This window comes from Selaginella moellendorffii, unplaced genomic scaffold, assembly GCF_000143415.4.
Source record: "Selaginella moellendorffii unplaced genomic scaffold, v1.0 SELMOscaffold_5, whole genome shotgun sequence".
In the NCBI taxonomy this organism is placed as follows: Eukaryota; Viridiplantae; Streptophyta; class Lycopodiopsida; order Selaginellales; family Selaginellaceae; genus Selaginella; species Selaginella moellendorffii.
In genome coordinates, this window is record NW_003314266.1 from 1,555,285 (window position 1) to 1,579,987 (window position 24,703).

The window sequence follows — 24,703 nt, forward strand, 5'->3', positions numbered from 1 at the left end:
TAAAGTTATTTTGATTTGAAACAATCATGATTATTCAAAGAAAAAAAAACTACACAGCACATTATAGAACCTTTACAATTTGATAAGATGTGGACAACAACGTTAGGTGCCATGTCCACCAATAGAACTAAATTCAAGTGTTTGTATCCACCCTTCACACAACACACATAAAAGGTGGACCGTCCACGTGTCAGCATCCGGAGGTACATCGCCATCAACGCCGACGCTAGACCGACAAAGAGAAAATATGCGCGCTAGTATTTCGGCTTGGCTTCTTCTTTCGCGCTTGACTTGCTACCTCGGAATCACTGTGCTACCCCTGAAACTCAAACTTTCCACACTTTCTAGAAGAGAGAGAGCTCCTCTTTTTTTTTTTGTTCGATGCTTACGGGATTTGGCAGAGAAACCCACGCGTCGAAGTCGCAATGGCGAATTCCGGACGATCTGCCGACGATTTTCCAGTGTCTTAATTCCAAAAAGCGGAGCTCTGCTGAGTAGAAAAAGCTTACCACTGTCGCTTTGTTGCATTGCTGCGATTTCAATGGCTCTCGTCGCGCTGCGCGAGGAGATGTTGATCGGTCATTAAAGAGTCTCCTTGCTCGGGTTTCCTCTTCCCAGTGAGTGAGTGAGCTCGCAGAAAATGAGGACCAAGTTTGGTTTTGCGCTGGGATTCAGTCATCCCGTTCTCCAAGTTGTCCTTCTCCTGTTCACGACGATTATCAGTAGCAGCAGCAGTGAATCCACTCTACCTCAGATTTATGGCGATGTAGCTCCAGCTCCAGCTCCAGCAGGTACTTTTTTCGCGACCGATCCATCGGAAGTTGCTGTTTTGAGAGCCATTCCTGCGATTTCCTGGGCCGCGGCCGCTGCCAATGATCCCTGCTCGCCACCCTCGACTTGGCCGGGAGTAACCTGCGTGCTCCGAAACCAGTCGTCGCTTCCAGCTGCTTATCACGTCTCCGGCATTGAACTCTCCCGTGACACTCCACAGGCACTGTCCATTCTCCTGTCCGTCGCGTCGCAGCTCGGGTACTTGCAAAGCCTCCGAGTCACCAGAACCACCTCGTCGTCGCCTTCGTTTTCCATCTCCATCCCCGAATCCATCGGACAAGTCCAGCAGCTCCGGCATCTCGACCTCAGTGAGAACGGGCTCCATCTCGGTGGCCCGATACCAGGCCAGCTAGGTAGCCTCTCCAAGCTCAGGCTCCTCGGGCTCGCAGGAAATCAGCTCACGGGCTCCATCCCGGAAGAGCTTTGCACAATCTCGTCGCTCAAGTATCTAGACTTGAGTAGAAACCAGCTCCAGGGACCGGTTCCAGCCTGCCTCGGGAATTCTTCCAGTCTGAGAGTGCTCGACCTCGGATCAAACCGGCTACGGAGCCGGATACCGGCTGAGCTCGGACAACTTTCCAGCCTGCTCTATCTGAACTTGGAGAACAACCGCCTTCAAGGTGAAGTTCCGGAGTCGCTCGGGTCTCTCAGGTCGTTGCAAACTCTTCGATGCGGTAGAAACATGCTCGAGGGAGCCCTTCCCAGGCAGCTCGGACAGGCTCGGAGTTTACAGGTGCTGGATTTCTCGCTCAACTCCGATATCGCTGGAAGCATTCCTGCCTCACTGGGTAGCTTGAGTGACATCGTTGAGCTTTCCTTGTTCTCCATGGGATTGAACGGAACCATTCCCAGCGAACTCGGTAAGCTCCGCAACTTGTCAGCGCTTCGGCTCCATTCCAACTCCATCTCTGGCTCCATTCCCGGCTCGTTCTCGGAGCTTTCCAGTCTTAAAGTCCTCCAGCTCCAGGGGAATCAGCTCTCGGGATCACTTCCAAGGTCTGTTTTCAAGCGGCTCTCTGGTTTGCAAGGACTGTACCTCCAGATCAACTCCTTCACAGGTGTTTTGCCGGTGGAAATAACTCGGATGCCCAATCTGTCCGTCCTCAACCTCGGTTTCAACCAGCTGGATGGAGAGCTGCCTGAAACGCTCGGAAGCATGCCCAGTCTCGAGTGGCTGCTGCTCGGGAGAAATCGATTTTCCGGTCAAATTCCAGCCTCACTCGGCGAACTTCGCAAGCTCCGGCTCCTGGATCTCTCCAACAACTTGCTTGTCGGCTCAGTGCCTGCGAGCATCCTCGACGCCGCCAGCATCGAGAAAAACCTCCACTTCAACCAGCTGAATTCCACCGGCTTGCTCCACAACCTGTGCTTGCAGCCGCCGTGCTCGCAGCAGCAGGATCATTCGCCAGACATCACCTCCAACAGAATCTCTGACTCGTTCGCGATCAACGCAGGCGGTCCCGAGCACATCTTGACGAGCCGCCACCTTTTTTTCCAGGCCGATGACGTCTTTGCGAATACCTCAGTGGGATACTTTGTCGGGAATCCGACCTGTTCAGCGAGCTCTGCTTCCTGGGCCATCAGCCTCTCGGGTTCCACCGCCTCCTCACGGATCATCTCGACGAATTCCTCCACCAGTGGGATTGACTCGAGGTTCGTGGAAGCCACCCAGGAACTTTACACGACTGCTCGAGTAGGCGGCGACTCCATCGCCTACTATGGACGATGCCTGAAGCCCGGGAGCTATGCCGTCGAGCTCCACTTCATCGAGCTCGAAAACTACACTGTAGATTCCCCCGGAAGACGTGTCTTCGACGTGTTTCTCCAAGAGCAGCGTGTGCACGAGAAGCTGGACGTCTTCCGCGTCGCTGGAGGTCCCTTCGTTCCTCTCGTTCTGAAGTTCCAAGCTCGAGTTGGCGAAGAGTCCTCAACTTTGAAGCTGGAGCTACGAGGAACCGGGAGCTGGAACACTAGCGGCGCTGCTGGATCATACCACGGACCAACCATCTCGGCTATCCGAGTCTACGCGAACACCACGAGCTCCTTGGGCATTTCGGGTAACACATCCTCCTCTAGAATGGCTCGCGAGCTCTGGGCCATCCTTGGAACGAGTATAGGAATCCTCGCCATCGTCTGTATCACTCTCTTCGTCGGCCTGGCTTGCTGGCTGAGAAGAGCCGAGAAGAAAGCTCGGATGATCTCCGAGGAAGAACATACCGGAGGCGAGCATTCGATCTCCATCGACCATATCCATCAGAGCTTGAGCAACTCCAACGCTGCCGCTCTCGCCACTTTCGAGTTCTCGGAGCTGGAAGAAGCCACGCAGAGGTTTAGCTCGGACAATCTTCTCGGGCAAGGAGCATATGGAAGAGTCTACAAGGGGTTCTTACCGGATGGGAAGATCGTGGCGATCAAGCAGCTCGTCCATCGTACCCCGACGTGCCAGCGCTGGTTCTACCACGAGCTCCAAGTGATCAGCTCCGTGCGCCACCGGAATCTCGTGCCTCTCATCGGCTGCTGCATCGATCGAGGGTTTCCACTCCTCGTCTGCGAATTCATGCCCAACGGGAGCCTCCAGGCCGCGCTCTTCGGTCGGGACAGCGGCATTTTCCTCGACTGGGAGCGGCGGCTCCAAATCGCACTGGATGTGGCCCGGGGATTGCAGTACCTCCACGAAGATTGCGCCAAGGTGAGGATCATCCACCGCGATGTCAAGCCCGGAAATATCCTGCTGGACGAGGAGATGCGAGCGCACATTTCGGATTTCGGCCTCGCCAAGCTGATCGCGCACCACGAGGAGGCCGAGGTCGTGGTGAGCTCCGTGATGGGCACCCGAGGATATCTCGCCCCAGGTAGGCTGATTTACCCTGTTTTTAGGGTTCTTATTCTCTCTCTTGCAGAGTATGTGATTAATGGGCAGCTCTCGGAGAAGGTCGACGTCTACAGCTATGGGATCGTCCTCTTGGAGCTCGTCAGCGGCCGGCGAGGGATGCAATCCAGCGTGAATGTGGGCGCGCCGGAGCCTGTGTCGATCGACGAGTGGGCGTGGGAGGCTCTAGGGTCCAACAAGATCGAGGCCATGGCCGATCCGCGCTTCGGCCGCAAGTATTCCATCGATGTCATGGTGAGAATCGTCCAGATCGCGATGTGGTGCACCCAGGGCTTGCCCGAGCAGCGGCCATCCATGGGACAGGTCGTGGCGATGCTCGTTGGCCAGCTCGGGGTCCCGGAATTGCCGAGCGAGAGGATTTCCTGGGAGGAATTCAAGAGCGTGTTGGAATTTGGGGTGAAGATCGGTGGTGCTACTACGAGCAGCATTTGGGAGACGATGGATGGATCATACCAGACGGCGAACGAGGAGACTTTGCCAGATGTCCGCGAGGAGGAGGAGGTGAAGAAAGAGGATCGTTCACTCTCGATCGTTGCGCCTCCTCCAAGTGAAGAACTGGTAGCCGGCAATACTGTTTCTTCTTCCTAGAGCTCGAGACGAGAGAAGCATTAGGAATCACCATGGGAATCTTCATCCAGGAGGAAAAGTTAGCGATCGCGACAAAGTTCTTCTCGATCGAGGTGGATATCCTGCTACGAATATCGCGTCCCTAGGAGGATCACCCTCTTGTTTTTAAGCTCCTCCAAGCTCGAGGTACTAGAGGTCTTCCGCTTTTTCCTTGTTTTTCTGCTATGGCGATCGAGAAAGTGGTGCTGATAACTGGCTGTGCAGAGGGTGGAATCGGTGCGTGCTACTCCAGAGTCTTCCACTCTCGGGGATTCAAAGTTTACGCCACGGACGTCCAGCCGGTGGAGAGCATGCAAAGCTTGCGAGCTCTGGGGATCCAAACGCTTCAGCTGGATGTGACGAGCGACGAATCCGTGAGAGCTGCGGTGGATCTCATCCTCCGGAACGAGGGCAGGATCGACGTGCTTGTCAACAACGCCGGGCTCTCCACTATCGGGCCGCTAGCCGAGCTTCCACTCAAGAACATCGAGCGAGCTTTCCAAGTGAACGTCTTTGGAACTTTGAGGATGATCCAGGCAGTGGTTCCCAGCATGGCGGAGCAAAGGCAGGGCCGGATCATCAACGTCGGCAGCGTCGTCGGCTACGTCCCCACCCCCTGGGCCGGATCATACTGCGCGTCCAAGGCCAGCGTCCACGCTCTCTCGGATGTTCTTCGCGTGGAGTTGGCGCCACTGGGAATCCAGGTGGTGTTGATCGTCCCCGGCTCGGTGAAGTCCCAGCTTGGAGCCACGGCCTCGAGCTCTCTTCGATCGAGCGAGTGGAAGCTCTACAGGGATTTCTCCAGCGCCATCGCCGAGAGAGCTACCTCGTCCCAGTCCGGCAAGGCCACCGCCACGGAAGAATTCGCTGTGAGAGCCGTGGGAGCGATGCTCGAGAAGAATCCTCCCAGGCATTTCGTCTATGGATTTATGAGTGGGCTGTTCTTGGTGCTGCGATGGAGCCCATTGTGGCTGAGAGATCTCTTCATGCGATGGAGGTTTGGCCTCTTGGAGAAGAAGAAACACTGAGGAAAGACGAAAGAATCTCTCAATACAAAGAAAGAATCTCAATAGAAATTTCCCCTTAAACCCAGATCCTCTGTTTTTAGGGTTCTTATTTTAGGGTTCTATGGCGCATTCTTCCATCACGGGGAATGATCGCCTTCTTAGCACAAGCTTTAAGTAGCCCTAGAGCCCTAGGGGTTGGGGAAGCTTCCAAGGCGGAGCCCTAGGGCGCTGGGACGAGGGAAGGCGAGCCCTAGGGTTTCTGTGCGCGTCCTCTTCCGCGTCTGGCATTGGAGGCGCTGATTCGAGCGCCATCGATCTCCGGATTCCAGATTTCCGATCCCAGTGAGTAGCCAGCTGCGTCGATCGATCGCAGGACGTAATTTGTCGAGGATATTTCCAGATTATTTTGCCGGAGCTGGATCAGGATCTGACCGTATTCTTTCTTCTTTTTCCACATTCTTCACGGATCGAGGCTGGTAGCGATGGAAAATCTCGTCTCGTTGGCAGAGGCTATGCAGCAGGCTTCGTCGGTTTTGCTAGACGATAATGACGACTCCGCGCAGTATACTACTTTTCTTAACGTTGTTACTATTGGGAACACGGTACTAATATCCATAGGAATAGGTGGAGGATCTCGTGAATTAATGTTCTTCCTCTTTGTTTTGCAGGGTGCTGGAAAATCTGCTGTTCTCAATAGCATCATTGGCTACACCGTGATGGTGAGTGACGGAACAATTTGGTGCTCTTGGTTTTGCTGACGGATTTTCTTACGTAGCCAACTGGAGAAAATGGCGCTACGAGGGCTCCAATTGTTGTTGAATTGGAGCGTGACCAATCGGAAGGTAAGGGATTGGCGGTGATGACAGAAGGGCGCGCTCGACCATCGTCTGCAAGTAAGTTTCTAGTTGTTAGGCTTCTTCTTTCGTGTCGGTTCAACTTTCTTAAAATGTTCCTGTTGTGTTAGACGAGATTCGTCTCTCGTTGCAGTCTAGGATAAGTAGAATCGCGTCGAGCAGAAGCGGCCGGCCTGAGGAGATTCGGCTTCGACTACGGTCAAGTGCAGGTATGCTTTCAAATTCTTGAATAGACTGTAAGTATCTTTGCTGTGCCTTCAGCCCCACCTTTGACTTTAATTGATCTTCCTGGACTTGCATCACTCGACGACCAATTTGTAAGTAGCCTGCTACGTTTACTGGTTTCTAACTGTGTTACAGGTTAATGAATATGGAAGTCATAACGATGCTGTTCTGCTCGTTGTAGTACCTGCAACTTCCGTGCGAGATATCACGGGATCGCAAGCTTTGAAAATGGCAAGGGAGCTTGATCCTGAATGTAAGTGCTAGTGTTATTTCAATTTCAAAAATTTCTGATTTTTCTTTTTCGTTTTTGTTTTTGGGTCAGTCTCAAGGACTGTTGGTGTGATTAGCAAGGTTGATCAATCTGCCAGTGATCCTAAAAGTTTAGCTGCGGTTCAAGCAGTTCTTTCTGGCCAAGGTCCATCGGCGAGTGCAGACATAACCTGGGTTGCTTTGATTGGGCAATCTGTGTCCATAGCAGCAGCACATGCGGGTTCTGTTGGAACCGATGATTCCCTGGAGACGGCCTGGAAAGCAGAAACAGAAACTTTGAGATCCATCTTAACTGCGGCCCCGTCAACACGATTGGGGAGAGCAGCGCTAGTGGACGTGATATCTAAGCAGATTCGGAAACGGATTAGGCAAAGACTGCCAAGTCTTTTGTCTGGGTAATGCGTTCTCGTACTAGATCCTAAAGACATATTTCTTACATTTGTAACGTTTCTTAGGCTCGAGGGAAGGCAGCAGGAGGTCGAAGGGGAGTTAGTGAGGCTTGGAGAACAAATGGTTGAGACGGAAGAGGGTACCCGTGCGCTTGCTTTGGAACTTTGTAGAGAATTTGAAGACAAGTATATTTTACACATAAATAGTGGAGAGGTGAGTCTTTGAATTTTGTTCTTACGTTTTCTGAAATTCTGCTGCAGACAGGCGGCTGGAGAGTGATATCAAGTTTCGAGGGCGCGCTTCCAAACAAGTTTAAAAATTTACCACTGAATGATCTTTTCGACCTGAACTACTTGAAGAAGGTAGTTAGCAGCATGTGACGACGGGTTTTTAATGTTCTTTCTGGCTTATCACAGGTGGTTCTTGAAGCGGATGGGTATCAACCATATTTGCTCTCTCCAGAGAAAGGGCTGCGAGAGCTTGTACGAAGAGCTCTCGAACTTGCTAAAGATCCTGGAAAGCATTGCGTTGACGAGGTTTGAAATAGTAGCGCTTAGGTGAACAGACTTCACGTTTTAATTTTCAGGTGCATCACGTTTTAGTTGATATAGTCGCTGCATCTGCATCTTCGACACCAGGCTTAGGAAGATACCCGCCTTTTAAACGAGAGGTATGCTCTTGTCCGATTTTATGTGGAAGTAACCACGGTTTTGTCCTTTCAGGTTGTTGCTATTGCAAGTGCCGCCCTTGATGAGTACCGGACGCACGCCAAGAAGATGGTAGTAGACCTTGTTGACATGGAAAGGTCATATATTCCACCACAGCACTTCAATCGTCTTGCTCAAAGAAGGTAGACAGCTTTTGTGTTTGGTCTCTTCACTTTCCTTAGCGCTTTGGCTTCCAGGATTGACAGGCTTCGAAGGGAAGAAGAGACAAAAACAAGAGTTTCGAAAAAAGCACAAGATGCAGAGCAAGTACTTTTGAACAAGGTAAACAACAGAGCCTAAAATGTTTAACTTTAGCTATTGACTATGCCATAGGCAGCAGGTCCACCAGTAAATCAGACACCACCGCTGAAATCTATAAAAGGTCAAAGTGACAAAGACAAGGACAGCAAGGATGGCAAGGATGGTGCTCCATCTTCAATTGCCGGTGGCGAAATTTCTGGAGGTAATTGCTTAGGGCAATTTTTGTTTAATCTGAAATCTCTTATGCAGTTTATCTCATGAAAAAAAGTACGAACAAGTCTGGTTGGAAAAAGCGTTGGTTTGTTTTAAACGAAAAGACTAACCGGGTAAGCTACAACTGCCAGATCTTCTCCTCTCTAACAGTAATTTGGCAGCTTGGATACACCAAGACTCCTGATGAGAGACTTTTTCGCGGTGTCATCAATTTGGAGGTTGATTTTTCTTGTCGTTCTTGCCACAGAAGATAATGTCGATGAACTTACAGGAATGTGCAATCGATGACGCGTCAGAAAAGGACGACGATGACGCCCCGACAACAAAATCATCTAAAAAGGAGAGGGCGTCCGACTCTAGCATCAGTCTTGCATTCAAGATTACAAACAAAGTTCCTTACAAATCTGTCTTGAAAGGTAGGCTCTCAATCCCTTCGTATGAAGACGTTTATTCCCTTCCTCTTGCAGCACACTCTTCGGTCGTCTTGAAAGCCGAAAGTATAGCGGACAAGCAGGAATGGATTGCGAAGCTCCGGAATTGTGCGCAAGGGACTCAGCAGCCGCCTGGCAAGTCAGCCTCTATCGTGAAAGAACCTTCTCGTGCACCAGAGCCTGTGGTATTTATATTCCTTCTTTCCTGTTTCACTTCATTTCTTTTTTGTCTAAATCTTTCTCGACTCGTAGCAGGACACTGTGATCAGAAGACCAGCCGATCCGGACGAGGACCTCAGATTCATGGGCCAAGAAGTTCGCGACTACGTTGAGGCCGTGCTCAACAGCCTCTCGGCCAACATCCCAAAGGTAATGCGGCGGCAAATAACTCACTTTCACTCGTCTCACACCACTCATTCACAGGCAGTCGTGCTTTGCCAAGTCGAGAAGTCGAAAGATGCAATGCTCAACAAGCTCTACAGCTCCATCAGGCAAGCCGATGACTAGCTTTTCGAACCGATGTCGCGTGAACTTAACTCCGCGAACTACCGTGCAGTAAATTCTCGAGCGCCCAGATCCAGGAGCTTTTGCAAGAGGCCCCCGACGTAAAGCGGAGGCGTGACAAATGCCAGAGGCAATCGCAAGTGCTAAACAAGCTCACACACCAGCTAAGTATGCACGAAGCTCGCGTGTCTACTGGCAGTGGCTACACCGACACAGGTAAACCATCTCTGCATCGTCTTATCCAACAAAACTTTGGCTACCACAGATGGATATGGATCACCATCGAGTTCCAAAGGAGCCGGCGAGGAGTGGCGAGTGGCGTTTGAGTCCGCCAGCACTGCGCCACCGCCGAGCAAGTCTCTGAGCATCAACGGACGAATAGATCGACGGCTCACGGCCACGGAAGAGAACGGTGACATTGGTTCCAGCCGTCGGTCCACGCCCTCGAGGGCCGCTCCAGCGCCTCCGGGTTCTATGTATAGAGGATGATGACTAAACCGGTAAGTCTATCATCTCTTTGCTCTTGTTTCGTTCTTTCTTCCTTGTTTGTTGTTTTATATCGATTGACTGGATGGATTGTTTTTCTCAGAGTCGGGGAGTTTTGAAAATTTTTTGTGTGATTTTCCACGGATGGTTTGGTGGTGAATAACTTTCCATTTTGCTCTCCCTCTATAGGTGCCCACGCTGCCGTATTGTAAATTGGCGGCCTTGTATCGTTACAGTCAGCTCTGCCGTGTCTCGATTATATATATGGTTTCTTTGTTTCTCTAGTCGGTGTTTGCGTGGTCTTAAGTTCTTAGACGCCCGTTTGTTTGCTGCTGTTCCTCGGGCTGGGTTTGGATATGTCGGCCCACTTTAGCGTGGAGCTCGGTCATTTCTTTGATGTTCAGGAGGGCCACCTCACACATTCTATCGAGAGCCAGCATTGGAAATGGTTCTTCGATGAGAACTCCCACCTGAGACAAGGTTTGTTTCCATGTAAAGAGATCGAGATTCATCCTACCTCTTCGATGCAAAAGAGAGCTGCGGAGCTGAAAAACGTGGAGGGGATGACTAGCCAGTTGCAAGTGTCCCACAGCGCAATGGGGAGGCCCAGGTGCCACAGTATGAGAAATCTGGACGTAAGGCGAGTGTACGAGAGAGGAATGGGAGTCCGGATGAGCCTCTCGCACACGCTCACGCTCCTGTTGTAGGTGGAGATGTTTTCGTGCTGTAAGAAGCGAGAGGTGGTCACAAGCTACTACCGGAACTATTTGGGAGCTACTTACCAGAAGAACTTGCTGTGTTTCTCCCAGGCTCAAGCCATCGATGATCTGGAAGATCATCTGGAGCAAGCAATTCGGCCGGTGCTTGGCATTGAGAACAAACGCGAGATCCCGCTCGTCTAAGACTTTCCTCAACTCGGCCTCCATGTCGGATCCCATGATAAGGTGACACTGCACTTGTAAGGGGACAAAACTTCCACGTAAACTTCGAAAACAAGAGTTCCCGAGAGAAGAAAAAGACTACCAACCTTCAGAGCCAGTGGAAAAGCCACGATATACCGCATGAGATCATCGTTGTGGATCCAAGCCTCAGTCAGCCTCGCCAAATTCTTGGTGCTGCTGATCACCTCGGTCCACGTCTTCCTGGCCTCGTCATACCTCGAGTAGGACGTATCGGTCCTAAACACCAAGAGAAGAGCCAATGCCGGGGCAGTGAGCTCGTAAGGCAGCGATGGCGCGTGGAGCACTGGAAGAAACCCCGGCGCCCACCTGGATTCCACGAGAGCGTTGTAGAGCGTGACCAGCACCGAAATCCCCGTGACTGTGAAGACCGGGGGAATCAAAGAGATGATAACCCGGGAGGAGAACGTCGAGGCCATATGGCGGGCGTGGCGGAGGGAGCTCCTGTGCCGCAGCCAGTCGTTGTTGGAGTAGAAGGCGCGGCGATTGGGCATATTTTGCTCCTTCTGCGCGTCGGCCCACTCGGGAACGCTCGCAATCCACCGAAATATGTCGAGCCTGGCCTCGCGGATGCCGTCGAGCGAGAATGGATTAGCGATGATCTTGCCGCGCGGCCCTCGCCATTGCCGCGGGTCTGGAATCTGGCAGAAAACCTGGAAAACAAACCTCCGCTGCTGCCGATGGCCGCGGCCCCGCGTCACCGCCGGCGGGAAACGCTGCTCTCGATCCAATGCGCATCGATTCATCCTTGAATAGAGCTCCCGGACCGCGAATCCGTGCGCTATCGAGCCGCAAATGCGATGGACGAACTAGGTTTTTAGCTTACCGCTTAAATCCGAAAGAATATCTCATTGATGCTTGCCACGTCTACAGTAAAATGCCACGTAACGTATATACCTGGAAACCATGGAAACGAATATACCACTGCGTCTCGTCGAGTGGCTTTTCCTTAAATCCCTGTACAAGAGAGAGAACAAGCAAACGCGCCTACTACGTTGCTTTGGAGCCACCGTGCTTGGCCTGGAGAGCTTGAGCTTCCGCCAGTGAAAGCGCCATAGCCAGCATCATCTGTTCTTCAAAGCTCTCGGGCACTACACTCGCAGTTGACGCTGCCGAATCGTTCGCCGCCACTGCTCCCGGTTGTAGCAGAGCTGCCGCTCCACCGGGATTACTTCCATTCGTCCCAGTAGCAGCAGCACTGGCAGCTCCACCACCATTCCCTGGATCATCCTCCTCCGGAGCTTCCCACGGCAGTAGCGATGGCACGCTGCTACAAAAGCTTGTCCCAGCCTCGACAACCTCGGACCCCTGGTCAAGCAACGCATCAGGCGACGCTTCCACGCTCATCCCTCGACGAATCCATCTTGTTAAGTTCTCGTTATTGTTGCTGGTGTTGGTGCTGGTCATGCTGGTGTTGGTGTTGGAACCTGTTGCTCTTAGCGTTGTCAAGGCCATTGCCGCTGCCTCTACACCCGATTCCTCCACGCTCGACTTCTCTGTTTTCTCCTCGGTCAAGCTCTCGTCCGTCCCAGAAACTATTCGTATATGTTCTTCCAGGGACTGCGTCTCGCTGGAGCCGTGAGCGTTTGAGACGGCGCCACTGTCGTTGGACTCGGCGTCACTCTCCCCGGCCGGTTCCATCCCTCCGGTGTTTCCAGTCACCTGTCTCTCGGCCAGTGCGGCGATAGCGGAGGCAAAGCCTCCAGTGACGGACCCCCTCCTCCCTCGAATCTCCGACGGCTCCAGGTTCGTCAGTGGCGAGTCTTGGATCTCATACTGCAAGCCATTCAATGCCGATGGGAATGGATGCTCGGAGATGCTGTCTATTGGACGTTGGTTTCCTTGTTCCTGGGAACATAGAGCTCTGGTTAGTAAACGACAAGGTCTCATAAATTCTTCACAATCTAGCTACCTGGATAGAAAGCCAGATGGCCTCCATGACCATTATATCCTCGAGATCCAAGTCAAAATCTTCGTCTCTGCACGGCCAAAAGGTGACAAAAAGAAAAAGAATAGACGAATGAGCAACCAAAAGCGACAAACGCAAGAGTTTTTGTACCTGTTATATGGAGCATATCCTGGGCCATCACCGGACGAACTATTGCTCCAAGCAGCACCTCTTCTTCTGGCGTTGAATGACGAGGAGTTCCTGGCGGATGTCGAAGAAAACGTATTATGTCTATTTGAATCTCTTTGGCCTCCTTGTTGCCACGGAGATTCTGAATCAGACCTTGATGGATAAGTAAAAATGTCGGTTTGAGGGTAGCCGATGGCCGTGTTGCCGTCGGCATTTGTCCATGGATCCCAGCTCCTTTCCAGCGGTAAAGCTGGCTCCTGGGACCTTTCCTCTGGAGTTGTTGTTGTTTCCTGCTCGGCTTCCCCTGCTGCAACTGCAACTATCGGCGAGCCTTCTCGGGGAGCTTGTTCTTGCCTCTGCAAGCGCGCTTCCTCGTCCTGAATTTCTTGTTGTCGCCTGATTCTGATCTTTGCCTCTATAACCTTTTGCTCTTCCTGGAAACACACAACACTTCATGCTGGTGCAAGAGAAGCATTGACAAACCATACCGCTTGCTCGACACCCTTTTCCTCGAGGGTCTTCGCGCCAAGATACTCCACCGCGTAGTTGGGCGTTTTGCAAAACGGACACCTACAGCAAGTCAAGAAGAACGGCTTAGGAGAGATACTTAAAAGCACTGCTTGGAGTCATACTGTGTAGGCCTGGTAGAATTCGGAGATTTCACTTGCAAGAAACACTCTGAAAAAATCAAAGAAAGAAAGAAACCAAACACACAGAGTAAGTTGAAACGAAAAGAACCGATAGAGAAATACCTGTGCAAATGCCTTTAGTACAACACTTCGATCGATTCAGGCTTGGATAATGCTGCCACCAAGAACAAAGAAAATTAAGAAGGTACTACACATAAACCAAAAACTTACCAAAAAACAAATGGGACACTCGTCAAGATCGATGGCGGCATCCTCGGCTCCCGGGTAGCAAGGAGCAAGCTTGGCATCGATGATAAGCCTTCTCAGTTTCTTGTGATCGACGTCCTTGTGCTGATACAAGCCCTGGGGCCTCGTGTAGCGATCGTCAATCTGGGCGCGCCTTCTCGCGAATTTGTTGCCCATGACAACGGCTCGAGCACGCTATCCCGGAACTCGTCCTAGCATCTATCCCGGAATATCACAATCCATTGCTCGATTTACCCGCGGGACGAAGAAACGCATGGCGCCAATGCCCTAGCGAGGCCAGGACGCGGAAGAAGAGTAGCAATCCCTACCGAAGCTCTCCACGACGAATCGTCTTATTCTTTCTCAATCGCGGCCGAGGAGCAATCAATCCATCCATTCCGCGCAGCAGTGCCCAGTGCCGATGCGCGACGGCAGCGCTGTGGAACGATCAATCGATCGAGGGGACGATAGGGACGCCGAAACGCAACAACGCGATACAGGGAGCCCTAGAAAAAAATGGTACCACGAGCGAATATCCAACCCTTTTGCATTTCTTTCGGCGTGGACGGCCGCGATTGCGAGGATCGCAAACCGACGGCTCGATATTGCGCCCTCCACGATGTTCCAGACCATTTCAACTTCTTGGCGAAATTTCTTGCTATAAAACTCAGCCTCGATGACGATCAAACTTAAATCAAAGCTTCGCCATGATCATCTCTACCAAGTTCTTCCTCTCTAGCTTCCTTGCTCTGTTGATCTATGGCATTGCAAGCACTGCTCTCTCAATTGAAAGCACTCAGAGTGATGACCTCTCAATCCTTCCAAGTACACAGGATGATTTCTTTTCAATCCTTGCAAGCACCCAGAGTGATTTCCTCGGCGCTCACAACTCCGCAAGAGCTTCAATTGCGACGTCTCCAAGAATCCCTCCTGTCTCCTGGAGCAATGACGCCGCGGCATTTGCAATGAGATGGATCACAACGCTGAGAGACACGAGAAATTGCAACATGGTTCACTCCGGCAACAGAGCATATGGGGAAAACTTATACAAATGGATGGGAAGTCCTGGATTGCCATCGCCAAATCCTGCGGAAGCCGTGAAGTCATGGGTGAACGAGAAGAGAGATTATCGGTATGCAAGCAATAGCTGTGCCGCTGGTAAGGTTTGTGGGCATTACACCCAAGTTGTGTGGAGGAACACCAAGAGAGTGGGGTGTGCTTCGATCAAATGTCCTGGAAATATGCTGCTTGTGAGTTGCAATTATGATCCACCTGGTAATTGGGTTGGACAGAAGCCATATTAGCAGATTAGAAAGTTCCCTTGCATTTTCACAGCATAGCCACAAATCCAATAAGTTTTCTTCTTGAGAATCATGGCATCGTGTAGTTTTCTCATTGACATCATTGTTAGATCATAAGATTATATGTATTCAACTTCCTTATAATAAATGTAAACTCACTGTTTCAATGACAATCTATCAGACAGGCCAAATTGATTAATATTTTTTTCTAGAAGTTTAGTTTGAGTTCTCTTTGTTAGCTTGACGCATTTTGTTATTATTGAAACATCAAGTAGGCAAGAACTATGAATGAATTAAATATTGCCTAGCATAAGTTGCCCAGTTGGCAAAGTTTTTCTGATCCACATATTATCAAGAATCTATCGCTAGATCTCTAGGGCACATGCAACTGTTCTAGCACCAATTGTGATGACCTGCACATTAGGAAATACTTTTGAAACTACAAAACATTTCATGATATCCTCACCCAGATCTTCACCATTCCCTCGCCATTGTCCATGTCACACCCTAAAGTAACCATGTCAAATGTAGCGTTAGATGGCAGCATTTTATGCGGCACCAGCGCTGCATCGTGCACACAGCAGCACCTCGGACTTGACTCCACAGGGCCCTCTCAACACCTCCAACATCCAACACCTTAACGATGTCAACTTAGATGCATCCAATGAATGCACTGCTCAGCACAACACTCAGACCTCAGCGCCTCTGCATGTGTCTAACATGACAGCATATGCAGCACCCTGTGCCCTAGGGAATGCCCTCAACAGCCATATCTGGTGGCTCATTGTTGTCTTTGCTGGCCTCATCTAGGATCTGGAGCTGGGCTCCGATACCATGTCCTAAACAAGCTGAAGCATAATGGATTATGAATGGATATGCTTAGATATTTTCATAACTCTACATATAGAATATCCTACATGATGTAAACCTCTCATGTTATAGAGAGTGTACATCTCCAATAGGACTGCACCATCTCAACACCAGTGTCCACCCTCAATCAAGTAAACCAAGAAAAGTAAACCAAGAATCAATTCATCTCGGCCCTCTTGTACATGACTATATGCCCCTGCTTTGCTGCTCGGCCTTGTAGTTGCAAACATCCTCAGCCTTAGGACTAAGATGGAAGAAAAAAAGAACATCAAAGCTGAGCAAACAAGCTCACTCCACTCCATAGTTTGAAGAAGAAAACTCATCTTTCTTGATGCGAGCTTACTCTCCCTTGGCGCTCAGTCACCTCCCACCTCAAATGCTGGACTCTGCCATCTGAGCACCAATGTCCACCCTCAAGAAAGTAAACCAAGAATCGATTCACTATATGCCCCTGCCCTGCTACTTGGCCTTGTAGTTGCAAACGTCCTTGGCCTTAAGACTACGATGGAAGAAAAAAAAACATCAATCTAAAGCTATGCGAGAAAAAACTCACTCCACCCCATAGTTAGAGAAGAAAACTCACCTTTCTTGCTGTGAGCTTGGTTGTTGTTCGCTTCCAAACAACTTACTTGCAGGTTGCTTGCTTTGCAGTCCCAACACTTCCTTTCTAGCATAGTTGCAGCTAGATGTGCAAACGTTCCAACGTGTCGAAGTTTAAATGCCGTTTAAAACGTTTTTTTCAGGACAATCCAACGTTTACATGTTAAAGCCTAAAATGATTAAGAAAACATTAATATTTACTAAAGACTGATATTAAGTTTATAAAACCTAACCACTAAAACAAATGAAAGAAGAAGCCGTTTTAGTCGTCTTCCAATTCCGAATCGTCCAGTGCCTCAGCCGAAGCAATATCAAAAAATGTCACCAAATTTCTATCCAAGGATCTACGTTTTGCTGCTCTGCTTGTCCCAGCACTGGACCAGTTCTCCGTGCTTGCGACCATAGATTCTACTAGCCCCCCTGACTGTGCGGCTTGCTTGCTGCAGCAGATGCCCATCATCAGCATCTGCTGGGTCTGCTAGCTCGGAATTGGAAAAACTGCTGCGAGCTTGTTTAAGAACCTCATAAGGGATTTCCCTCATTGCCTTACATGTTTTCACACCTCTTGCCCGAACTCCAGCGAGATGTGCTCACACTCGGTTTGCTCCCCCAGTGTGAATCTCATGACAATACTTACATGTCCAGTGCTGCTCTACTCGTATCACATGCTTTCAGCTCTGGCATTCGTGGCATCCTCCAATTCCTGACCATGTCTCTTTTCACAAATAGTCCAAACGGGAGTTTAGAATGGTGTTTTTGAACGCATTTAAAACATTACGTTTTTTAAGTTTCACACGTTTTCCAGCAACTATGCTTTCCAGGCTGCCCCTCCTAGTTTTCCTTGCTCAATGCAACACACTCAAATACCAAGGTAGCTTTAAATTAAGGATGTATTACAATGGCAAATCTTCAAAAGATCGCATTCCTTCTGTTTAAGTACAATTAAAAATCCACACCTGGAAACAAAAAATACATCTAAATGAAAGTGTCACTTTGCAAGAAAGAAGTTCTCTTGAATCATAGAAGTGTTGTTAGAAGAAAACAAATCCGTTGCCATGGAGCTGCCGGCAGCAGCCTCACTTTGGTGCTGGCAACATCACGTTCACCTACAACATGAAGTTGAATTGATAATTGTCACATGGTTGGTACCAAGCACCATCAAGATACCTATCCTAGAATAGAAGCAGCATCCTGTCAGTATCCTATCAAGGGCCTGTAGAGTAACATCTAGATTATCCACAAACTTGTTCTTCCTTTTCCAATCCCTTCGAGCCAAGCAAGCCAAGCCGAGAACTGGATCATGTTGGGGGGATAGCATGCCTGATCATGGAACGCTCTCTCTTGCCACCTCTAGAAATCAACATTACTGGAGGAGAATCCATCACCATTCCATGATGGGTCTGTCAATACGTCAGCACGCTCTTCACCCAAGGGGCCAAAAGGGAGAAGCCTTGGATTGAACATACCATCACCGCCAAGCCCCAGCATTGCAAGGAGCGCCCCTTTGTCGCTCATCCAGCCCTCCATTACAGGAACTACAGGAACATCGTTCTCACAATAGACCCTGCACGAAGGAAACAACACGATTAAGAAAAGAAATAAAGTAGTTGTACACTGGCTGAGACAGAAAAAGCTTTGGATCAAGGAGAAAAAGTTCTTCGATGAGAGGAGAAGACTAGCATGCCCCAGTCTTACCTGCCCATGCACGTCTAATTCACTATAAAGTGTGTTAAGGCTGCTGTGCGAGATTAGTGTAAAGTTAGTGACAGAGCAAAGAGCGGTGTTGAGGCTAAATTTGTACCTAGCATCGCCGGCTCACTCCCGCCTGCCCATGGTCCAAAACCACCCGGCTGGCCTAAGGCTGGCCCGCCGGGTATAATGTCACAGCTCGATTGAAAAAAAATAGTACCGCCTTTGCGAGTTTAAATAATCTTAAGCTTCTTAGTTAAGCCTTAAAAACAATTCACAAGCTGACTTTTTATTTTAACAATCTTTAGTACAACTCGAAAGTAATACTGATTTATTGCGATGAGAAAATTAGACACATGCTAATGATGCTATGCTTTGCAGAAGAGAACTTATTGGATTTGTGGCAATTTTATGCTGTGAAAATGCATGGAAAACCACTTCATAAAGTGAGTTTTCCAAGCTACTAATATGGCTTCTGTCCAACCCAGTTACCAGGTGGATCATAGTTACAACTCACAAGCAGCGCATTTCCTGGACATGTGATAGAAGCACACCCCACTCTCTGGGTGTTCCTCCAGACAACTTGGGTGTAATGCCCACAAACCTTACCAGCGGCACAGCTATTCGTTGCATACGTATAGTCTGTCCTCTCGCTCACCCATGACTTCACGGCTTCCGCAGGATTTGGTGGTGGCAATCCAGGACTTCCCTGCCATTTGTATAAATTTTCTCCATATGCTCTGTTACCGGAGTGAACCAGGCCGCAATTTTTCGTGTCTCTCAGGCTTGTGATCCATTGCGTTGCAAATGCCGCGGCGTCAGTGCTCCAGGAGAGAGGAGGGATTCTTGGAGATGTCGAAACGGAAGCTCTGGCGGAGTTGTGAGCGTCGAGGAAATCACTCTGGGTGCTTGCAAGGATTGAGTAGAAGTCACTTTGGGTGTTTGCAAGGATTGAGAGGATATCACTCTGGGTGCTTGCGAGGATTGAGAGGGTGCCATAGATCAACAGGGCAAGGAAACTAGAGAGGAAGAACTTACTAGAGATGAACATGGCTAAGCTATAATCTAAGTACATGAAGTTTTATAGCAAGAACAAGTTCGATTGAAATGGTCTCGAGCAACGCAACATGACGAACATTCCGTGACGATCATCCTTAGAAGTTGAAAGGAGGGTGGAATGTTCAGCCCTCGATTTACGCTCCTTGCAATCGCGGCCGTCCACGCTGAAGAAATGCAGCGCTGTTTCAATCAGAAATAAAAAAAGGCAAAATTCGTAGAACAAAAGGGCAAATAGTAACATTTTAGAAGTTTAGTTTGACTTCTCTCCTCTAACTTAGACTCATTGTTGTTATTACTCACGTTCTGCTGACCAATGCTTCTGATTGTGATTGCAGCAATTGTAAAAAAGAAGCCGTTTTGGATTTTACATGATTTAAAACAAATAATTATTAACGTATGCAGAAAACCTAGTCAAAATTTTTTCTTAATCTGTAAGTTAGCTTTGATAGAATTTGTGGAGTTCCTCCTCCGAGTTCTTGGATCTAAAACAGCCCTGATTTCTCCACACTTCATCCTCGACCTCCCTCGCCATGAAGATCACTTACTCCTTCGCCACCTCGGCCTTGAACGCGGCCATAGACGGGGATGTTGAGAATGGCCAAAGACGACAGTTGCGCCCATTCCCGGCCCAAGATTTCCACTAGAATGGATCGAAAAAGTCTAGCTCGTGTTATACAGGGGAGGATGACGTCTTTGATACGGCAGCGAGGCTGGGATTTCTAATCTTACAAGTTATCCAATCTCGACGCACGAGTTCTTTGACTGTCGTCTTCTGTGAAATAGAAAGCTATTCGTGTCGCGTATGTTTTTACTGAGGGTTTCTAAAATACACGATGGCGAGCATTGGTGAATTTGAACGAGCTTGTGAGAATGGAACTTCGGTCCAGGAGGAGCTGCTGGTCGGCATTCTCCGCAAGAATGCAAGCACCCATTATCTCCAGAAGTTTGGGAGCCCCCAAACTCCAGCTGCTTACAAATCCCAGGTTCCAATCGTATCCTATGAGGATGTCGCCGGAGAGATTGAAAGGATTGCATCCGGGGACGAGAGCCCAGTTCTTTGTCAGGACCCAATTATTTGCTTTTTCGCGAGGTAAGAATGTCTTTGCCGGAAGAACAAAGAAAAATCTCTCTTTTTCTAGTTTAATTGTCAAAATTTTCTAATTCCAGCTCCGGCACATCATCTGGGAAGCACAAGATTATTCCAGTCACTGCTGAGAATATGTCCGCCACATGGAGAGCAGTAGAACTTTCCAGTGCTTACAAAGCAAGGTATTTTGCTAATCTCAATTTCTCTTGTGAAGAACTTTGATGGTTTTGTGGAAATCTTTTAGATGTTTCCCGGAGCTTGGAAGTGGGAGAGTGCTCGGTTTGTACTACTGCATCGATCAATTTCATACCAAGGCAGGGATCTTGGTGGGAGCTGGCACCACTTACACGATCAAGAACTACAGAAGCTTCTCAAGTAAGTTCACGACTCCGTACGAGATGATCGTGTCCGGGTCAAACTGGCGGGAGCTGACGTACTGCCACTTGCTGTGTGGCTTGATCCAGCGAGACGCGGTGGAACACATCGAGTCGATGTTTGCCTACACCATCTGCGAGTCTCTGAGGATCCTCGAGAGCGATTGGGAGGAGATTTGCAACGACATAAGAACTGGCAGCTTGATCAGCGGCAAAGTCACACACGCAAAGCTCCAAGAAGCTTTCGCGAGTTTAATTCTGGATTATAACGAGCTGGATCGTGTCCGCAATGCCGAGGCCATCACCAAGATTTGCAGCAGAAAATCATGGTCTGGAATTCTTTCCTTGCTCTTCCCGCGAGCAAAACTGGTTTCCACAGTGGTGACCGGGGGGATGGCACACTTTGTTCCTGAGTTAAGAGATTACGCAGGTGTCAAGCTTCCAATATCCGGGAAGGATTACTACTCGTCTGAGGGAGTTCTTGGGATCAACACAAACCCCGCTTCTCCTCCTGAGGAAGTCGTCTTCACAATTTTACCACACATAATGTACCACGAGTTTCTTCCGATCGGTGCTAATAATCCAGCTGGTGAAATCCTGGCTCCACACGAGGTTGTCGTTGGGCAAGAGTACGAGATCGTCATCACGAACTTCGCAGGTTTGCCATCTTCTATCTTTTCTTGCAAATTTCTCACCCGAAGTGTTCTCTTTTCTTTAAGGATTATATCGATACCGAGTCGGGGACGTGGTGAAAGTATCGAGTTTTTTCCATGGAGTTCCTCAGCTGGCTTTCAGCCACCGCAAGAACGCGGTTCTGAGCGTCCAAAATGAGATGGTCGACGAGCAAGAGCTCCAAAATGTGGTGATGGAAGTATCAAAAGATTCAGGGATCGAGGTGGCGAACTTCACAGCCTATGGCAATTCCACCGCTGTTCCTGCGCACTACGTGATCTTCTGGGAGCTCAAACGCAGAGAAGGGATCAAGAGAGAGCTCTTGGAGAGATGCTGCTCGAGTATAGACAGGTCTTTCAATCCGGGATACACTGGAAAGAGGCTGGATGGAGTGATCGACTCGCTGGAGCTGGTGATTGTCAGGGAAGGGACGTTTGAGAGGCTGATGGAGGAAGCTGTGAGGAATGGAACATCGCCAGCGCAGTATAAAACTCCAAGGTGTGTGACCTCTCCAAGAATGCTGGAAGCTCTAGAGTCTGGACGCGTCCAGAGCTACAAGAGTGGGGAGATGCCTAGATCTGTGTTAGAGAGCTGGGAGCCAAGCTTTCCACAAGGCAGTGCATCGTGAGATGCCTAGAATATACCTGAAAAAGCATCCACATTTGTTTCCAACAGAAGTCCATGTGCCCCTCACCTCATTTTGTATCAAGCAACTGGCTGAGATTTTTAAGAACAAACATAGTTAAGGTAGCAAAATCATAGTCAATGCATACATTGGGCCAATTTCATCAGTTCTTAACTTGTTTTGTTCAGCCCTTGAGGTTTTCAAAGGTATAACAGAATACAACCATTAAAACTTGATTTGAATCATTGAAGCTGGAGGAGATTTAGTTGTGACAATTGCGAATCCACCGCCACAGCTAAGATGGCTAATCTTCTAAAAAATTGCATCAACAAGAACATTGTTGCTGAAAAGATTGAGCTCTTGGTGGAGTTGCTATGTTTATTCCATTATCTTCCCCACTATCAACAAGATCCCATTGGAAAAAAAATCCTGTCCCAATTTCACCAGCGTCACAAGACATTATGAATCTTAGCAACATCTGGTTAAACCAAAAGAAAATTCTGAATGAGAAACAATGCAATGTACTTGAGTGTAGGATTTGGTTCTGAAGTTCATCCTAGAAATCTAGAGGCAAGGTTAAGTTTCCATTAAGAATGTGTGCTGCGTTGACGAGATCATTCTCATCAAAGGGAGCTTGTTGATTCGTTGGCAATGTCATCTCAGAGATAAATGCCAAGAATCCTAGTAAAACTTGCTTCATGTTCTATGTTGATGTCTTTGCTGTGACTAGTTCAAAACCTTAAGCTGCTTGACCATGTAGAGATCTTTAGCTTGTTGGTACTGAAGTTGTAATTTTCAACTGAAGTTCCTATCTATTATAGGGCTTCCTCTAGCACTCTCCACTCTCATCTAGAAAATTTTTGCCAAAAATCCCATATCTAGTCTTGTGGGATTTTCAGTAACCCACTTACCCATACTTGTGATGGAATACTTGGATACAAACTTGTTACTTGCCACTCAGGAACTTTATACCCATTGCAAAGTAATGAAGCATGTGTAAATCTAGGGTAAGTTATTGATCACCACAGCCTCAAAAACATCTGCTAGAACTTCCGAAATTTCGGCATGCAGTCACTCTTTATTAGTAAATCACATATTTCTACCACTAAAAGCTTGAAAGGAATTTATGAGTGGTTTGGCGAATTTGCTCACCTATTGAAGTGTTGAGACAGATATTTCTTCCATGATGATGTCTGTAAACATGATGGACCATGCATGTAAAGCATTGGTGACCACCTCCGTCTCCAAGAAGAGAATGCAATACATAATAAACTTAATGACAACTCAAGGATCTCTCAATACCATATGCTAACTTCCACATCCTTGCAAAGCTTTATTCTACCTGGCATCACCAATGGAAATGCACCAGCCATCCATACCACATTTTGCATGGTGTTTAATGGCTCCCACATGCATGGGGCAGGTCCTTCTCAAATGCAAGCCTGCATCCCTACACTCGTTGCATACTGTGTAGAGTAACACAATTGTGCATAAGCAATTGAGCTGCATCTTCACTGTAAGGATTAAGAACATTATGTAAACCTTTATGAATATGCTTTTATTTCTTATAAGGAAAATTCATTTCATATATATCAAAGTATTCAAGCAAAATAAGTTGCATTTCACATGTAGCTTATTTTGTTAGCCCCTCAAAGTCTTATATATCATCATCCACCACCAACTGATTACCGACAAATATGCAATACACAAAGTACAACAAAGGGGAAAACAAGTTTGAACATGGATACAAAGCTTATGAACTCAAAGCCAAGGACATAAAACCCATGAATTTGGAGCCAAGACAAGCCTATATTTGTATAAAATGTTTTAAATCTAAAAAATAAGTCTTCAATGAGTATCTTGATTTATGCATTTTGTTTAATAATGGCTACAAAGCCTATATAGCTTTATCATGGTAGTAGGCACATCATGTTCTCTTTATGCTCTACTACTTCAAGTAATTTATGTGAAGAGTAGGATATATTTTATATCAGGATGGGAACATTGTGTTAACTCACTTTTGTGCCAAAGCGAAATGCCTACCAATGCTATAAAGTTCATAGCTAATCTCCTATGATGACAAGCTAGTTGATTGTCATTTCTTACTTACATATAATGCATATTTTGAATAAAGAATTGTATTTATAATCAATGCTCACCCTTCTACTTTTTGAAACCTGCACACACATGATAAATTTGATGCCTAAATTGAGACAAAAAATCACATACCTTAACACAACATCCACAATGGAGGCATTATGAACAAATTATTGCACTTGTGTTTGCACAATTAGTCTTCACCCACCAATCAATCTTTTCCCTCAAACTCCTCAAAACCTACACATACAATAAAGGATCAAATGTATTGCAACACATATCTTTGCAAGAGAATAAGAGAGTGGCAAGCAAGAAATGACCTAGCAAAGAGATATATGTTGCAACATCATTGCATGCACCCATAAATGCTTGAGATGGCAAATTGAGTAAAAACACCTCTATAAGTTAGCTTGAATTGGAATTTGTGGAATATTATAAACATGATATGCCATCAGGAGAAGTTCCTCCTCCAAGTTCTTGGATAAGTGGCTTGCAAAATGAATGGCGGTCCTTGTGTGGAGTGAGATTTCTCCACACTTCATCCTCAACCTCCCTCTCGCCAGCACCACGAAGATAATTACTTGATCCTGCAAAAACTCGTCCATGAAGATCTCCCCTCAAGCTGCTCCACCATCTTCGCCAGTGCTGCTGCCACCATCCCTTCCTGGAGCTCCGCTTCCTGCCCGTCAGCACCGACGCTCCAAGCCAGTGCCCATTGCTCGTCTCCACATCAAGCACCACCT

At 48.2% G+C, this 24,703-nt stretch overlaps 8 protein-coding genes and 1 long non-coding RNA gene across 13 annotated transcripts; 5 read left to right on the forward strand and 4 right to left on the reverse strand.

Annotated features, from left to right (window-relative positions):
* Positions 1-114: 114 nt before the first annotated feature.
* On the reverse strand, positions 115-597 carry LOC112344681. The gene is made up of 2 exons (XR_002991816.1): positions 510-597; positions 115-444 (listed from the first exon to the last, which is right to left on the reverse strand). It is a non-coding gene; the product is annotated as an uncharacterized LOC112344681 (long non-coding RNA).
* Positions 440-4,653, forward strand: LOC9658791 (probable LRR receptor-like serine/threonine-protein kinase At1g56130). Its single transcript, XM_024669934.1, has 3 exons — positions 440-3,683; positions 3,732-4,474; positions 4,553-4,653. The coding sequence occupies exons 1-2, from the start codon at positions 641-643 to the stop codon at positions 4,307-4,309; spliced, it is 3,621 nt and encodes a 1,206-aa protein (XP_024525702.1). The 5' UTR covers positions 440-640; the 3' UTR covers positions 4,310-4,474; positions 4,553-4,653.
* LOC9658792 (NADPH-dependent 1-acyldihydroxyacetone phosphate reductase) lies at positions 4,513-5,419 on the forward strand. Its single transcript, XM_002964768.2, has one exon. The coding sequence runs from the start codon at positions 4,513-4,515 to the stop codon at positions 5,353-5,355; it is 843 nt and encodes a 280-aa protein (XP_002964814.1). The 3' UTR covers positions 5,356-5,419.
* Positions 5,420-5,453: 34 nt separating this feature from the next.
* LOC9658793 (dynamin-2B) lies at positions 5,454-9,955 on the forward strand. 4 transcript variants are annotated; one of them, XM_024669936.1, is made up of 24 exons: positions 5,454-5,676; positions 5,735-5,936; positions 6,003-6,053; positions 6,110-6,227; positions 6,299-6,397; positions 6,450-6,505; positions 6,549-6,666; positions 6,736-7,078; positions 7,139-7,286; positions 7,334-7,435; positions 7,490-7,609; positions 7,660-7,743; positions 7,796-7,923; positions 7,978-8,062; positions 8,114-8,243; positions 8,291-8,367; positions 8,416-8,472; positions 8,526-8,670; positions 8,722-8,870; positions 8,938-9,054; positions 9,109-9,176; positions 9,242-9,405; positions 9,455-9,689; positions 9,779-9,955. In XM_024669936.1, the coding sequence occupies exons 2-23, from the start codon at positions 5,817-5,819 to the stop codon at positions 9,676-9,678; spliced, it is 2,703 nt and encodes a 900-aa protein (XP_024525704.1). In that variant the 5' UTR covers positions 5,454-5,676; positions 5,735-5,816; the 3' UTR covers positions 9,679-9,689; positions 9,779-9,955. The 4 variants fall into 4 exon arrangements, with proteins under 4 accessions (XP_024525704.1, XP_024525703.1, XP_024525705.1 ...); XM_024669935.1 differs by having other exon boundaries at positions 5,454-5,936; XM_024669937.1 differs by having other exon boundaries at positions 5,454-5,936; positions 9,865-9,955.
* On the reverse strand, positions 9,789-11,475 carry LOC9658794 (UPF0187 protein At3g61320, chloroplastic). The gene is made up of 4 exons (XM_002965110.2): positions 10,703-11,475; positions 10,458-10,625; positions 10,193-10,399; positions 9,789-10,145 (listed from the first exon to the last, which is right to left on the reverse strand). The coding sequence occupies exons 1-4, from the start codon at positions 11,378-11,380 to the stop codon at positions 9,978-9,980; spliced, it is 1,221 nt and encodes a 406-aa protein (XP_002965156.2). The 5' UTR covers positions 11,381-11,475; the 3' UTR covers positions 9,789-9,977.
* Positions 11,476-11,543: 68 nt separating this feature from the next.
* On the reverse strand, positions 11,544-14,098 carry LOC9659948 (protein sip5). 2 transcript variants are annotated; one of them, XM_024669939.1, is made up of 8 exons: positions 13,572-14,098; positions 13,464-13,515; positions 13,344-13,389; positions 13,200-13,281; positions 12,865-13,145; positions 12,694-12,783; positions 12,547-12,613; positions 11,544-12,482 (listed from the first exon to the last, which is right to left on the reverse strand). In XM_024669939.1, the coding sequence occupies exons 1-8, from the start codon at positions 13,761-13,763 to the stop codon at positions 11,625-11,627; spliced, it is 1,668 nt and encodes a 555-aa protein (XP_024525707.1). In that variant the 5' UTR covers positions 13,764-14,098; the 3' UTR covers positions 11,544-11,624. The 2 variants fall into 2 exon arrangements, with proteins under 2 accessions (XP_024525707.1, XP_002965157.1); XM_002965111.2 differs by having other exon boundaries at positions 12,694-13,145.
* A 194-nt stretch (positions 14,099-14,292) lies between these two features.
* LOC9659949 (pathogenesis-related protein 1B) lies at positions 14,293-15,054 on the forward strand. The gene has a single exon (XM_002964770.2). The coding sequence runs from the start codon at positions 14,294-14,296 to the stop codon at positions 14,888-14,890; it is 597 nt and encodes a 198-aa protein (XP_002964816.1). The 5' UTR covers position 14,293; the 3' UTR covers positions 14,891-15,054.
* Positions 15,055-18,362: 3,308 nt separating this feature from the next.
* LOC9659951 (pathogenesis-related protein PR-1 type) lies at positions 18,363-19,122 on the reverse strand. The gene has a single exon (XM_002965114.3). It carries the CDS (start codon positions 19,119-19,121, stop codon positions 18,510-18,512), a length of 612 nt encoding a protein of 203 aa, XP_002965160.2. The 5' UTR covers position 19,122; the 3' UTR covers positions 18,363-18,509.
* Positions 19,123-19,932: 810 nt separating this feature from the next.
* LOC9659952 (indole-3-acetic acid-amido synthetase GH3.10) lies at positions 19,933-21,931 on the forward strand. Its single transcript, XM_002964771.2, has 4 exons — positions 19,933-20,195; positions 20,273-20,374; positions 20,437-21,224; positions 21,286-21,931. Exons 1-4 carry the CDS (start codon positions 19,939-19,941, stop codon positions 21,864-21,866), a joined length of 1,728 nt encoding a protein of 575 aa, XP_002964817.2. The 5' UTR covers positions 19,933-19,938; the 3' UTR covers positions 21,867-21,931.
* The last annotated feature ends 2,772 nt before the right edge of the window (positions 21,932-24,703 follow it).

What these genes read in the sequence shown, in the direction of transcription:
- LOC9658791 (XM_024669934.1), top strand. Translation starts at nt 641, where the DNA reads ATGAGGACCAAGTTTGGTTTTGCGCTGGGATTCAGTCATCCCGTTCTC. An exon ending in CCGAGGATATCTCGCCCCAG is followed by an intron (nt 3,684 to 3,731) that starts GTAGGCTGATTT and finishes TCTCTCTTGCAG; the next exon opens with AGTATGTGATTAATGGGCAG.
- LOC9658792 (XM_002964768.2), top strand. Translation starts at nt 4,513, where the DNA reads ATGGCGATCGAGAAAGTGGTGCTGATAACTGGCTGTGCAGAGGGTGGA.
- LOC9658793 (XM_024669935.1), top strand. Translation starts at nt 5,817, where the DNA reads ATGGAAAATCTCGTCTCGTTGGCAGAGGCTATGCAGCAGGCTTCGTCG. An exon ending in GAAAGCATTGCGTTGACGAG is followed by an intron (nt 7,610 to 7,659) that starts GTTTGAAATAGT and finishes TTTAATTTTCAG; the next exon opens with GTGCATCACGTTTTAGTTGA. An exon ending in CGGTGGCGAAATTTCTGGAG is followed by an intron (nt 8,244 to 8,290) that starts GTAATTGCTTAG and finishes TCTCTTATGCAG; the next exon opens with TTTATCTCATGAAAAAAAGT.
- LOC9658794 (XM_002965110.2), bottom strand. Translation starts at nt 11,380, where the DNA reads ATGAATCGATGCGCATTGGATCGAGAGCAGCGTTTCCCGCCGGCGGTG. An exon ending in CTTTTCCACTGGCTCTGAAG is followed by an intron (nt 10,626 to 10,702) that starts GTTGGTAGTCTT and finishes TTACAAGTGCAG; the next exon opens with TGTCACCTTATCATGGGATC. An exon ending in AAACACAGCAAGTTCTTCTG is followed by an intron (nt 10,400 to 10,457) that starts GTAAGTAGCTCC and finishes CGCTTCTTACAG; the next exon opens with CACGAAAACATCTCCACCTA.
- LOC9659948 (XM_002965111.2), bottom strand. Translation starts at nt 13,763, where the DNA reads ATGGGCAACAAATTCGCGAGAAGGCGCGCCCAGATTGACGATCGCTAC. An exon ending in AGTGTCCCATTTGTTTTTTG is followed by an intron (nt 13,516 to 13,571) that starts GTAAGTTTTTGG and finishes TCTTGGTGGCAG; the next exon opens with CATTATCCAAGCCTGAATCG. An exon ending in TACTAAAGGCATTTGCACAG is followed by an intron (nt 13,390 to 13,463) that starts GTATTTCTCTAT and finishes TGATTTTTTCAG; the next exon opens with AGTGTTTCTTGCAAGTGAAA.
- LOC9659949 (XM_002964770.2), top strand. Translation starts at nt 14,294, where the DNA reads ATGATCATCTCTACCAAGTTCTTCCTCTCTAGCTTCCTTGCTCTGTTG.
- LOC9659951 (XM_002965114.3), bottom strand. Translation starts at nt 19,121, where the DNA reads ATGTACTTAGATTATAGCTTAGCCATGTTCATCTCTAGTAAGTTCTTC.
- LOC9659952 (XM_002964771.2), top strand. Translation starts at nt 19,939, where the DNA reads ATGGCGAGCATTGGTGAATTTGAACGAGCTTGTGAGAATGGAACTTCG. An exon ending in ATTATTTGCTTTTTCGCGAG is followed by an intron (nt 20,196 to 20,272) that starts GTAAGAATGTCT and finishes TTCTAATTCCAG; the next exon opens with CTCCGGCACATCATCTGGGA. An exon ending in TCCAGTGCTTACAAAGCAAG is followed by an intron (nt 20,375 to 20,436) that starts GTATTTTGCTAA and finishes GAAATCTTTTAG; the next exon opens with ATGTTTCCCGGAGCTTGGAA.